Here is a 15,034-nt window from a genome sequence, read left to right as displayed (position 1 = left end):
CCATAATTATTGTTCATTGACCATCATACGGTCACCAATAGTCTTGGGTATGATGGAAAATAAGAAGGACTTCTCATTCTGTTGGACTACTGGTATAACAAATTGATTATCCTCGATTATCGTATGTCTCATGAAATTAGACAATGAGGCTGAGATGCTCATTCTGAGTTTATTTTTATATGATGTCTGTGAAGATACAGTATCTTGTTATAAATATTCTCATATTTAATAAATTAATGTTTATAGCCATCAGCTCACCACATGCATTCTAAACAGTTGTGTTTGTTATATGGGTAGTTGACATATAGGCAGTAAAAAAATTGTTTTTTGTAAAACACCATTTTTGAAGAAATAATACATATATTTATGCAGTGTGAAGTCTGATGTTTGAAAAAATATAAGGGGTCGCTAACTTTATCAATTTACTGAACTGTACTGTAAATGTATCCTATGGTGTGACATACCAAACATTAAGAAAAAAACTCTTAATAATATACAAATAGCATGAGAGAGATTTATGTTCATTGTTAGACTCTTATTTTCATATAGTGCTATTTATTTAAAATGAAATTATGAATAACATTATTGTTCCCCATGACTTGTTGGAAATTTTCAATAAATACGAGACCATCTTTGCTGTCATCCTTTGAAAACTGCAGAAAATTATGCCATTTTAATCTGCCAATTTGTCAAATTATCAACCATGTTTTTAAAAATCTAATTTTTTTAAGTATATGGCTGCTTGTTTTGAGGCATAATTTAGATTCTATTTACTTAGCGTTGTTCTCTTAGGATCTCCTCCCTTCTGCGTGAACCCCTGTTCATTTTTCTATGTCCGCTCCCTCCCACTCATTTCTCTCCCTCAATTCTTTCTGTCTCAAAAACAAAGAATATCACATTATATTTTCATGACACTTAATAACAGTAAAAATGTTCTGCAAAACATCAGATTTTTAAAAAAGAAAATGTAATTATTGCATTTAAAAAAACTGAAAATGTTCAGAAAAAGATTAAAAATAAGTTGAACAAATCTTATTTAATTATTTTAAATGCATTTTAAAGAGACCTTGTCCTCTTGTGTGACATTTTTTCCCTCCTGTGTGACAGTACAGGTGTGTGACAGTACCGGACTTTATCTGTCGCACCTTTCGATGTTTCAGCCTTTTGAACTTGCTATTTGTACCTAACCTGTCATTAGCAGTTAGCAAGACACATTTTTATAACTTTCCATGATTGTGTAGTTTAACTCTTTCCCCGCCAGCATTTTAAAGATAAAATTGCCAGCCACCGCCAGGGTTTTTGATCATTTTCACAAAAATGTAATGGCCCATAGAATATTTTGTTGCATGAATATCTGAGCATGCAATATACCAAAAGAAAGAGCATTATTCTAGCTTCATCCATTCTTTTTAAAAATATTTAAACACTTTAATATGGGTAAGTTTCATAAAAAAAAGCTACATTTTGAACAAAAGCTGAGAAAATCACATTTTTGTCAAACACTACATCCAGATCAGATTCAGAGCGATGATCAAATACAGATGAAGTAGATTGAGTCCATCAACACCCCTAATGCTTGCACAGTCCTATAGCTTGTCCTAGGTCGACATTTCATTCAGTAACATTAGATAGTTTTGATTTATATGATGTTTAATGTTGATCACGTTATTTTTTTACATATGCATCTGCTTACATACGATCGCTTGTTTTTTTTCATCTGTGTTTTGATCAGGAGATTCTGTACTCATTCAGAAGATGCGTAATAGCATCAATTTGAGATCACATTTTGTCTACCAAGTTTTGCATCAGACTATTACTGATGGCAATTTTATTGTCATTCAGTGGCATTTTGAGTGAAGTGCAGTTCATGGCCTGTTCTTTCAGGTGTCTTTATAGAAGGAGTGTGAAATGGTGAAAAGAGCAAGACCATTTTCCGATACTCTTTTACTTTTTAAAACAGAAGCTATTAAGGAAAACCTGTGGTGTATCCTTGAACAAGACACTTTTGCCTTTTTGAAGAAAAGGCTGGAAAGGCTTGACTGAAGCATAAATTACCTTAAATGCAGGCTTTAACATTTGTGAATTGTCTTAATTGGAGGCATAAAAGTAATGTTATTATGGTCAGTCTCAAGTGCTGTGATCAGGTACACACACTACTGTTTTTGAGAGAAATCTCTTTTGCTCACTAAAGTTATATTTTGATATGTATGTTTTTTTTCCTTATTTATTTATTTTTTCTTCCTGCAATGGCAAAGCTGAATTTTCAACATCATTACTCGTCTTTAGTGTCACATGATCCCCAGGAATCATTCTAATATGCTGATTTGGTGCTGAAGAAACAGTATTTTTGTGGAAACTTAATTTTTGCAGGATTTATTATTGGATATGAATTTCAAAAGAACAGCATTTATTTACAATATAAATATTTTGAAACATTGCAAATGTATTTACTCTTACTTTTTATCAATTTACTTGAATACATTTTTTATTTCTTTCATCGACAACAACAAAAAATCATACTGAAATTTGAACGGTATTATATAGAGTACATACAGTATAGTGGGGTCTCTGAAATGGTGGCATCTGAAAATAAATGCAGATCTCATCAGTATAAGGCACTCTGATACTCAAAATATTTTTGTTTTTCCCCCTGAAGTTTGAAGGTCTGTTCACCATTAGTAAAATTAAGAAAGGTTTGCATCATTCTTATACTTGTGTATTAGTAGATTTTGTTGCAGAAAACTCCATATCTGTCTTGCAGTGAGTTAATCACTCTTCTTTTTTTCTCAGGCTGGTCCCATAGCTGTGGAGCCATGTTCTGGGAATTGTGCTGCTGTGCAAACATTACTGATGAGTCTTCCACGGGCATCTTCTGGAGTGCCTCCCCCCGGCCAGTGTGGTGAGATTCAACATTCATTTAACATCTTAGCTTTGCTGTAGATGAAGTTGCAACAAATCTTCCACATGCAACTTTAGCATGCAGTTGTGTACTTGTTAATCATTTATATTTGGTAGGTTTATTTACATGTTTTACACTAGGAAAAAAATCTCTATAAAAACGTTCATATGTGCATAGCACGGCAATCAAACCCTGGCAGAGGAATGTGGGCAGAGTTTCAGCTTAACATGCAGCTATGTACTTGTTACTAATTTTGATTTGGTTTATTTACATATTTATATACTTTTTTGCTATAGCAAAAATCTCTCTGGCAGGCAATAATAGTACCACTGAACCACCAATGCAGATTAATGAGGAATGTGGGCGGAGTTTCAGCGTTACATTTTTTTAAACTAGATTAAAAGGTAAATAAATAAAAGAATAGTCGTAAAAGTAAGCACTAATTGTAAGATGCTCTGAGTAGCCAGATGGTGTAATTATGGCATCTACCAGCAGGGACTAATGAGGCGAACCAGCCAAACACTGACCCTTTAGATTCTGGCTGTGTACATCTCATATTTTTTTCTCTTCCTGTCCTTTCTCTTTTTCATTCTCATTTAACGAGCCAAACACTGACCCTTTGGATTCTGGCTGTCTTCATCTCATATTTTTCTCCTCCTGTCCTTTCTCTTGTTCATTCTCATTAATTGATTTTTGTGTGTGTGTGTCTGTTCTCATACCCAGTTTCTTTGTCTCTGTGGTGTGGTTGTGTTCATCATGTAACCGTGATGAATGAGCTGCTGTAAATGGTACTGCAGCAGGAAGTAGCGGTTTAGAGGGACAACACTTGCGGCACATTGCAAGCCAGCAACATCTTCTGACTGCAATATGACACTGACACCACTGCACCTCATTGAAAGACAGAACAAAGAAAGATAAAGAATGGGAGGGGTGGGAAAAAAGGAGAAAGAGGGGAATAAAGGATCAAAGATGAGGTGAAAACAAGAGATAAAATGCATGTTGGGTGTCCAATAGTGCTGACTGATCAGAGGAATAAATCTGACTGGGATGATGTTATCCCCGAAGAAAATCAAATCCAAATACTCCAACACACTGAGTAAATGTATGCCTTTATCCCTTAAGCCAGCCCCCTTATTCCAGCACAGTAACTCACGCTCGGTCTGCGAGGGCCTAATACCTGCTCTTTGATTTAATGAACACTGGCACACGTGAATCTGTAGGCTCCTGTGCTGCTGTTTGTGATAAAGACTGAAAAGGCGTATTTGGCCTCAAGGCATATGACAGGTTTTTGGAGATGGTTTTGGTGAGATGCTGGATGCCTTTGTATTTCACAGACACATATAGCAAGAGTGAATCATAAAATATTCAACAACATTTCACCTTGAATTACACTAAAATTTCGACTGATTCGGCCTGCAGCGTGTGGTAATGCCACTCGTAGATAATGGAGAGCATGTAAACAAGCCTTAGATCAAAAGAGTGTTTATGTTCAATATTTGATCAGTGTTAAGGCAGAATTGTGGTTGCCTGAAGGTCTACTGAAGTATTATTTTCTTAAAGAGGAAGTGTGTCATTGCTGCACCGCTAGCGGCACCCAACAGAATTGGGAAAATAATAATGATTGATGAAAACAATGATTGAAAAAGTTTCAAACATTCCCATCTGTGTGGACTGGATGCAGCCCAAATGTAATAACCATGCATGTCATATGTGCCTGAAATTGTTGTGCTAATTGGGGGTATGAGGTGGCAACGTTGGCCCGTTGCATTCATGAACTACTCAAAGATGGGAAATGGCCAAAAAAACTTCAGAACATCGAGATGAATTGACAACAATGGGTATGTGGGGAGGTCAGAAGGTACCTAAACTTAAATTGAACGGCAGGTGAAAAAAAAAAAGCGTAGGCTTCTGATAGCAGTTCCATTTGTCACTGCTAGTGGTGCAAAAATGAAATACCTCTTCTTTAATATGAAAAACGAAGGGCTGTCTTACTTGTCAGTGCAAAGTGAGGAGATTTCTAGAACTTGTTGTAGGTCAGTAGAGGAGGAAATGGCCGGGGAGACGCGGGGAGCAAGGATTGTGTTCTGCAGAGAGAGTTGGTCGAGCAAATGTTTGTGCTTTGTTTCTATGTGATATAATTGTAATTATACATCTATTAAAATACTGATATTCTGGTCTATAACTCCTCCCCGAACTTCCCGCTACCCTGTATTTTGCTCTCTCATTGGCTGTAGGTCATCGCCGATGTCATTTTCATTTAGAACACATTTCACACAGCAGGATTTTGAATCGCAGATAGGTCCAGATATTTAGCATGCCAAATGTCTCACGGGCGTGTCTTTGATAATTTACACTGCGTGATTGAGCAATGATTTGCCTATGATTTCGGCATTTGTCTGATTCTGCAAAACCTGTCTGCGTGTGAAAATCGGGCCTAAAATTGTGCAGTGTGGCATTATTTGTGATAATGCAATGAAACATGCCAAATTGTGCAGACATCATTTTTGGCACATGCAAAAACAAGAGAGAACCAACAAAGTATTAATAACAGATTATGCATTTTTTTTTAAATTAAAACCTGTTGCCAAACAATTTTTGTCGGATAAATACCTTGGTGTGTTTTGTTCCTCCCTGATATTTAATGTGAAAATATTAAATATTTTTCTTTTTTATATGTATTTTTATGAAAATATATTTTCATTTTGATGGTGTGTGTGTGTGTGTGTGTGTGTGTGTGTGTGTGTGTGTGTGTGTGTGTGTGTGTGTGTGTGTGTGTGTGTGTGTGTGTGTGTGTGTGTGTGTGTGTGTGTGTGTGTGTGTGTGTGTGTGTGTGTGTGTGTGTGTGTGTGTGTGTGTGTGTGTGTGTCTGTGTGTGTCTGTGTGTGTGGGTGTGTGTGTGTGTGTACTGGCTAGCCAGTGCTTTCTCAAGTGTGATATTTCTTATTTTTTTCAGTTGCAGATGAAGGGTGAAGTAAGGAGAGATGTCAATATAGAAGGCATTGGGTGTGAATAGTTGTCTTACTTTATTCTTTTGCTTTCATCTGAAAAAGACTGAAGGAGAGGACAGGGTAGGGTCATGCTAGATCAAATCTGATCTGTGGAGCTCAAACAATTTGTGTCTGAAGAACAATCCATATACAAAAAAGCCAGCTTGACTGTTTATGTTTTTTATATATATATATATAGTAATAGTTATACACCGTGCACACACATATTGGATTATTTTGGATGCGATAATCGATTTGACAGCACTGATATATATATATATATATCAGTATATATATATACATATATACATATATATATATATACATATATATATATATATATATATATATATATATATATATACATATATATATATATATATATATATATATATATATACATATATATATATATATATATATATATATATATATATATATATATATATATATATATATATATATATATAATTATACACCGTGCACACACATTGGATTATTTTGGGTGTGATAATCGATTTGACAGCACTGATATATATATACTGTATATACGTGTGTGTGTGTGTGTGTGTGTGTGTGTGTGTGTGTGTGTGTGTGTGTGTGTGTGTGTGTGTGTGTGTGTGTGTGTGTGTGTGTGTGTGTGTGTGTGTGTGTGTGTGTGTGTGTGTGTGTGTGTGTGTGTGTGTGTGTGTGTGTGTGTGTGTGTGTGCGCGTGTGTGTGTGTGTGTTTGTATAGGTTGTCAAAATATATTCAGTTGCTCCTCAACATTCTGTCTTACTCTCTTATTTCCCCAGTCTTGTGAACATGTCCAGCAGCAGTGTTGCATCTTGAGTTTGTCCTTTGGTGTTTCTTTTCCTCTATATGTTAAGTTTGCCGAACCTGCATTTGTTTGCTTGTCTTCTCTCTTATAAATGATTCTGATGGCATTATGTTGGGTTTTTCCAATTCTAAATGTGTGTGTGTGTGTGTGTGTGTGTGTGTGTGTGTGTGTGTGTGTGTGTGTGTGTGTGTGTGTGTGTGTGTGTGTGTGTGTGTGTGTGTGTGTGTGTGTGTGTGTGTGTGTGTGTGTGTGTGTGTGTGTGTGTGTGTGTGTGTGTGTGTGTGTGTGTGTGTGTGTGTGTGTGTGTGTGTTTGTGTTTGTTTATATTACATTGTGGGGACATTTGGCTGGTCCACATGAGGAAAGCATCTTATAAATCAGACTAAATTATGTTTTTTGAAAATGTAAAAATGCAGAATGTCTCCTGTGATGGGTAGGTGTAGGGGGATAGAATGTACAGTATGTACGGTATAAAAACCATTACGTCTATGGAAAATCCCCACAAAGATAGTGAACCAGGCGTTTGTGTTTGTGTGTGTCTGTGTCTGTGTCTGTGTGTGTGTGTGTGTGTGTGTGTGTGTGTGTGTGTGTGCGTGCGTGCGTGCGTGCGTGCGTGTGTGTGTGTTTAAAGTCTGACACTTTAAAGAGAAAAGTCAGATTTCTTTTCTCTCTTTCGTCTCTGTCTCTTTCTTAACAAGGGCAATATCTCAGACAGCAGGTCTTCATAAAGTATCAAAGAGAATAGCCAAACACTCAGTCTACTTGTGTGGTTGATATAACAGACGGTCGCATGGAGGTCACATTGCTTTTGAGCTGCGGAGTGGTATTTCTTTTCTTTCATCATTTGCACTGTCAGCGTCTCCTCACAGGTCTCTTTGAGTCTTTAATTCACCTTTTAAAGCAAACTCAATCCAAAATTATGGATTAAAATCAAAATGAAACCCTATTCACAACCCATTTTACTTGTTATGTGATGTATTTCTGAGTCAAACTTGATTTTATCCTGCAGGATTTGATTGAGTTTGCTGAAACAATACCTAAATAGCCATTTAGCTGGTTAACATTATCGACACTACCATTCAAAAGTTTGGAGGCAGATACATTTTCTTATTATTATTTATTTAAAGACACTATTCAGCAAGGATGAATTTAATTGATCAAAAGTGACGGTAGACACATTTGTAATGTTACAAATGATTTCTGTTTCAAATAAATTATGTTATTTTGTAACTTTCTATCAAAGAATCCTGAAAAAAAGTATCATGGTTTTTACAAATAATATTAAGTAGTACAACTGTTTTCAACATTGATAAATGTTTCTTGAGCACCAAATCTGTTTTACTGTATGTTTGATCAAATAAATGCAGCCTTGCTTAGCATAAGAAACTATTTTGAAAGACATAAAAAAGACATTCTAAACTATTAGAATTGTTCAAAATTAAGTTGATTAAGTGAAAATAATTTGTTGCATTATCTTACAAGCTCACACTGATAATGTACAATCTACCTGTAACTTCTGTTTTTCCTTACTATATAACCGAACCCTCATGAGCGCACACACACAGGTGATGTAGCAAGTCTCACACTGAGAGTCAGGTTGAAACAGCAGAGCAGAACATCTGTTTGTAAGATAACAGATTGTTTCTCTTGCCAGTACAACCGCAGTTCTCCGACATCATATCAGCAGAGCACTTGCAAAACACAATCCCAGTTTTCATCCATCTCATCTGCTTATTCCGATGAAGAGGTTCACTGCCAGTGACTAGGACAATCTGTAGTGAACAGGTAGAAGTAATAGACACTGAAAGTCATTCAAATCCACATTTCATTTTTACAGCTAGCATTTCTGTCAAACATAGATCTGCTATGTAACTAAGCCACATCAGAGTACAATAAATATGGGATAATGCACAGTCATCTGGTCATTATGGCAAAGTAAACCCCAACAGGGTGATCAAGACCCTGATGTGAAATCCCCTGAAGGGGTTTATTTTGTGAAAATGACCGGCTGACTATATATTATTGCATTTCCATCCGACTACTTATCAAATAAATGCATGTACCTTCAATATTTATTAGAGTAGACATTATGTAAGAAGAAATGCAGCATGAATAGCACAGGCACATTAAAAAAAATATGATCTCTCTTTGGCAGGCCATTCAGATGCTTTTTCTCTGAAAAGGGCTTTACATTGCTTAGTTTCAGTTGACAAAAGTGTCATTAGTGAATATGTTTGCTAAATTGTTCTACCTTTGACCCTTGACGACCGTGACATTGGCTGATGGTGTTATAGAGTATCCTCTCAGTACATTTTTTCGGTGTTTACGAGAAAGCCTGCAAAGTCTCTATATTGCCTGTTTACCCTTTTAAATGTCCATTTAGTGCATTTAAAGCACAGTCAGCACCGTGGGGAAGTCGCACAGGGAGTGCATGAGAGTGCAGTCTTTTGATAGTTTTATAAGTGAGCAACAAAGCCAAATTGATTTTATTCTGACCTGCTTTATCTGCAGCTCCAATCTGTCGTGGCAGACTGACTTATTTATAACCCTTTCAAGCAAGTGCATTTCGAAGTACTTTTAAAAATATTCCTCTTCGTGTAATCATAATGCTTATCATTTTGTAAACAAAAGTAATATTACTGGTTAGTTTAGCTCCTGTACAGCACATTCCATTACTATTGCCAGCCTGAAATTATCGTTTGAAATAGTAACTATTTTTAGATATACTATTACCCGTTTTCAACATTAATTATAATAAGACATGTTTCTTCAGCAACAAATTAGCATATTAGATGATTTCTGAAGGATCGTGTGACACTGAAGACTGGAGTAATGATGCAATTGACCAGTGTCTTGGTCTTGTTTTTGTTTTTCTGGTTCCTCTGCCGTTGTAGATAATTATTAGACTCTACTAATTATACAAAAATAATTTAATTAATAATTTATGAAAATAAAAGTCATTATAAAAACACAATCAACACCTTAGTACGTTTGTCAGCCAATCAAAATCAAGCATTCATCAGTGCTGCAGTATAAACGCACGAAAATATCTTTGCAGGACTAACCGATACAGTCAATTTTCCATGAAGCCTCTTTCTGGGAAAAGTTTTAAGCACAAGTGTACTGTATTTGTTCTTCTGCCGCTGTAAACATGTTATTAGCAATTATGTATTGTAATTAGTGGCATGACAGGTGTTTGGCTGCGCACGTTTGAGGACTCAAAATTGCTCTCAAGGTTACGTTGCATACAAGTACACACTCCCGTTTTTCTCTCTTGCTTTTTTCCCAGCATGTTGTTTATGAGATGTAAAGTAGCTAATTGTGCAGCTTGTTAGCAAGGGCATGTAGGCACAGACCTGTCTAATCTATTTGTTAGTTTTTTGTCTGTGTTTTCTCTCTCTCACTCATGCTTTTGTGTTGGGAGGAACACCATTGACCTTATCATGTCAGGTAACTGGGCTGTGGTCAATGTGGCCAGTCAGCGGCCGACAGTGATAGCAGCACAAAGAGGAGGGTGGGCATTATTGACCCTGAGGAGGGCAGTGGTACTCAAACGCTTGTATTCATGTGCAGGGCTGAATTAGCTCAGCAAAACCACCAGCCCTGGTTTGTCAAACTGTTTTATTTCTGGCCACTTTTCTTTTTAGGGAAAAACACAGTATAGTGTAGTTCTAGGGGAGGCTACTTTGAATTTAACTGTCACCAGCTACTCATCATTTAAAAGTTAAACTATAGTACACTTTCATTGAGAAAAAAAAAAAATGTACAAGAGGGGGAAATGGCTGCTGTTGTTGCCAGAATAATTCTGTAAAATTTACAGAACAACCTGTAAATTTTATAATTTAAAATTGTAATTTACCGGTAAATCAAACTGGGCTGAATTAGCAGGGCCACGTTGCAACTAAAATCTGATTTGTATCTTATAACCATAATAACACAAGAAATAAAGAGAAAGCCATATGATGAATCAAAGTTCATCACAAGTAGATTTTCCACAAGATGAGAGGGTAAATAATAATATACAGAAGGTGCACACAAGGTCATACACACAAACACAAAACACCATCATAGTAACACACACGAGACTACAATAATGCGATAGATATTCATTTAACAACATAAGATGTAACATTAAACCCTACTAAACTAAGAAAAGCATAATTATTTAAATGAAGGTAACACTTTATAATAACTGCATGCTATGAATAATTAGTTTAGCATTAGTAAATAGTTAATTCATAATTTATAAAGCATTAATAAGCAGTTTATAAATATATATTGATCATTAATAAAGTATGAAAATACAATTATCGAACACATTATAGATATGCTTATAAATGAAGAATAAAGCATTTTTAGCTGTATTTATAAACTGCTTATTAATGTCTATATAAATGATGAATTAACTATTTACTAATGATAGCATGAAGTTATTATAAAGTGTTACCAAAATGGAACATTCTGGCTTTCTGGCTTTTGACTGTATATTATACGTTGATTTTTTTCTTCTTCTTTTTTTACTTCCAAAAATAGTACATTTAACAGTTTTTTGTTTTACTGTCAAATTACATGAAATGTAAGGTTGCAGCAATGGAAATTACTTTTAACCAATTAACAGGTTTTTACTGTAGCATTTTTTTACCATCTGTTACAGTTAAAATTACAAGAATGTTCTACAGTGTAAAGTTAAACTACAATAAGTAGTTAAAGCTGGAATTTACTGACGATTTGCAGTCTTGACAAGACGACTTCAGTTGTTGAAAGATCCAGTCTGCAGATTTTGGGCAGTCAGAGCTGACAGATTTCAAAGGAAACCACATAGTGTATGATGGCCACTGATTTTTTGTTTAGCTTCAGACTATGAATCTATCTTGTCATATTATATCAAACATTTGTCTGTCAATTTTAGAACACATATTGTAGCGTATATTGTTTTTTTTTTTTTTTTCTCAATCGTCTTTACACCCAAGGCCGTATCCAAATGCACTTTTTTTGCAACTCAGAAAACAACACTAATAACGGCGGCAGTCAGCTCCTGTACATAAATGTTCTTTTTCATCTGTCATGCATTTACCAAGCAACAAAGCACTTGTTTCTGCAGTTGTTGTGTTCGGAATGACTTTAAAGTCTGGTTATGTGTGATCCTCAGTCGTTTTTGACCAGAGTTTCGTTGTAGCCGTTTACAAAATAGGCAAGTTTATGATGCCTAGTGTTGTTCAACACTTAAAGCTATGGTAGGACTTCAAAAGTGGACTACTTTTATGATGTTTTTTAGCCTTTTATGAGCTTGAAAGCCCATGGTCACTATGATCTATCATGGAAAAAGCTACTGAATGGAAAAATACAATATAACATTCTCCCTTTTTTATTTTTGCTCCTCAGGGAAATAAAAAGGTTTGAAACAACATATGGGTGAATAAATAATGGTATAATTGTCATTTTTGAGTGAACTATCCATTTAATTGCGGTGGGCCTCATAGCGGATGGATAAAAAACTCTTTGGTCAGCAGAAAACTGAAAGGCAAGATCTGAAGGTCTGCTAATGTGGAAAGTGATACGCGTTCTTTATCACAGAAATGAGCAGTGGCTATAATTATAAAATATGCCACATATAGCTCAATCGTTTCAGCTAAAGAATAAAGATCAAACATTATTACATCCCCTTTTCTTCACTTCTAAATCTCATTACCATTGTTAGCCGCTGTCACCTGGGCTGTCAGGCCTGTGTTGTACAATAAACACCAAGTGAGTTCATTATACTATCCTTAATCACATGGGTAACATTGAAGTCAAACGATGTTGTTGACCCTCACCAAACCAGATCTCACGTCCTGACAATGGCCTGCGAATGACGGGTGAAGTCATTATGACTCAAGGAAACAGAAAGTCAGGTTGAGAGTGTATTCCCTCTCAGAATAACCTTGGCGTCACACTGAGGCTGGAGTGTGGCTGATTGCTTGCGGAAAACACTCATCAGTTGGAAGAGTGACCTTGGTGTGGCATAATGACACTTTGTGAAGAGGCAGGTGGTGCGAAGAGGACCCGCTGCAGACAGCTGCTCGCTCGGCTCCCACCGAGACATTCTTCCGATTATCACTGGAACTTGTCTCAAGCGCATCGCTCACGCCGAACGCGAGCCGTGGCGGGAAGGCATTTAAGTTTCATGTGGATGAGACAACAGCCGTTTCCAATAATGCAGTAGCTGTAAAGTGTTCATTTACAGTGATGCATGCCTCAGGTCAACAGAGTCTTTCTGATTACCTTTAATGGAGTTCTCGGATTCGCACATCCTGTCTCAAAGTGCAGAATTCATCGGGGTTAATCATGCGAACAGCTCACCTGCCAAAGATCACAATAATGAGTTTGATTTTCCATTAGCCGAGAGCACTTTAGCCTTCTCCTCATGCGCACCTGATTTGATTCAGCCTCGCAATTAATTCACTTGAGACGGACGTCTCTCCTCAGCAGAAAACATTTTGTTCTTCAGAAGATGTTGTCCTTAGATGCTTTAGTGGAGTTTCATTGTTGCTCAATCCCTTCTTTTGTTTGTTCGTTTGATTGAATCAGTCAATGTATTCTTTGTTTTATTCTTTTCATTTCTAAATGTTCGAGGAACACTAATTACTGTCCAAATTACTCAAGAGCTCAAGGAGCCTCCACTCCTTTTTCAAGCTTATTTTCTGAATGCTCATTGAATGATGAATGGAGCCTATAGCGTTGTTCCACATGAAACTTTTCTCCTAAATGTAAAGACACAACACCTCTGCTTCTATGCTAATAATCGTAAGATTACACAATAAATCAGGGTTATGAGTTTTCTGTAAAAACTTTTTTGTCGAGTTTTCTATCAACTTTTTGTTATATGAAGATCACATTGTCTTCCACATTGTTATTTTTGCTACTTTTCAGATTCATTTTATGCATAGATTTCTTGTTTTGCCATTGTCCCTGACAGACTTTCAATCTTATTAAAATCTATTATAAAAAAATAAAAACACTCTTTCAAAAATATAATCTAAACAGAGTGAATAAACATAAACCATTTCAATGTATTATACTATACAATGTACTGTCGCTCAGTTGTCATTTGCGACTAAAATAGTTTATCAAAAGTTAGTGAATGTGGTCACCATGAAATGAACATGATTAGCATGAAATATGAGGCCCTGTTTACACCTGGTATTAAGATGCATTTTGGTCGATCGGATCACAAGTGGACGCTGCTAAATACATGCTTTAAACCCGGCAAAACTCCAAAAATTTGAGGTCATCACTTACATCAAATTTTTTAAATTAAGAAATTTAAAGTTCAAGCAAGCAGAACTTGCAGATTTTTATTTTGTTCTATTTACTCATACATTTGAATTGTTCTTAACTTCAAATATTTGAGTAAGCTGATGTATTTAAAATGATCAACTTAAATATTTTTAGTAGTGGAAATTTAGCTAGCTTTAACTAGCTAATTCAATTAATGCTACCTTGCTAATTGGTAACACAATGCTTTGGTAGCATTAGCATAGCATAGCACTTGCTGAATGTGGACCGCAATATAATACATTTAACATAGATCTGTTCTCAAACTAAGCTCAAGCTCCATGTAGAAATCAGGACAGAAGTGGTTCAAAGTGGACAAAAGAGACACCAGGTATAAATAAGGATGTGCCTCTCTCGTCTACTCTCTTGTCTACTTGTTTGCTATGCGATCAACCAAAATGCATCTCAATACTAGGTGTAAACAGAGCCTGAGATGTGAAGTGTAAAGAAAATATAGAAACATCTAATTTTAAAGACCCACTTTATATTAGGTGGCCTTAACCACTATACACTTACATCAAAAAAGAAGTAAAATGTATTGTGTTCATATTGTATTTCAAAACACTTTTGCTAATATTGAGGTGGGATACGGGTAAAGTTAGTTCTACCAGAAAGACTCGGGAGAATAAATACTGTGACAATTATCCATTTATTAACAACCCAGCAAGCAATAAAGTACTTTGGCATAGGCCCCGTCCGTAGCTCGCAATCTGAGGGTCCGGACTCTGCATATCCTGCCTGAAGACGAAGGCAGAGGCGCAGCCGACCCCCCCGTGAGGTATGGAAGGGACCATCCTGGTGGTGGTGGTGGGGTGGATGTAGGGAAGGATTTGACTTGGAGGTGGTGGGGAGGATGGCGGTGAATTGGAGCGTCAGCATCTGCGAACTCAGACATGAGTAGTTACCGATCTTTTTTACCCAAGTATTAGAATGTGATTGGATAGATTAAAAAGTTGAAGTGACGTGACAATTAAGTCTTCCCGGCAGAACTTATGCTAAAGCTTTCATGGACA

At 36.3% G+C, this 15,034-nt stretch overlaps 1 protein-coding gene and 1 long non-coding RNA gene across 2 annotated transcripts in view; both read left to right on the top strand.

Annotated features, from left to right (window-relative positions):
• Positions 1-15,034, top strand: part of LOC307142248 — a 673,051-nt gene that overhangs the window by 510,526 nt on the left and 147,491 nt on the right. The window lies entirely within an intron of this gene.
• Positions 1-15,034, top strand: part of atrnl1a (attractin-like 1a) — a 351,306-nt gene that overhangs the window by 332,231 nt on the left and 4,041 nt on the right. Inside the window, exon 29 of the mRNA XM_079843147.1 lies at positions 2,791-2,899. Coding sequence (XP_079699273.1) covers positions 2,791-2,899 — 109 coding nt within the window. The remainder of the gene's footprint in view (positions 1-2,790; positions 2,900-15,034) is intronic.

This window comes from Gobio gobio (assembly GCF_949357685.1).
Source record: "Gobio gobio genome assembly, chromosome: 18".
NCBI lineage: Eukaryota > Metazoa > Chordata > Actinopteri > Cypriniformes > Gobionidae > Gobio > Gobio gobio.
This window is presented reverse-complemented; position numbering and strand designations above follow the sequence as displayed.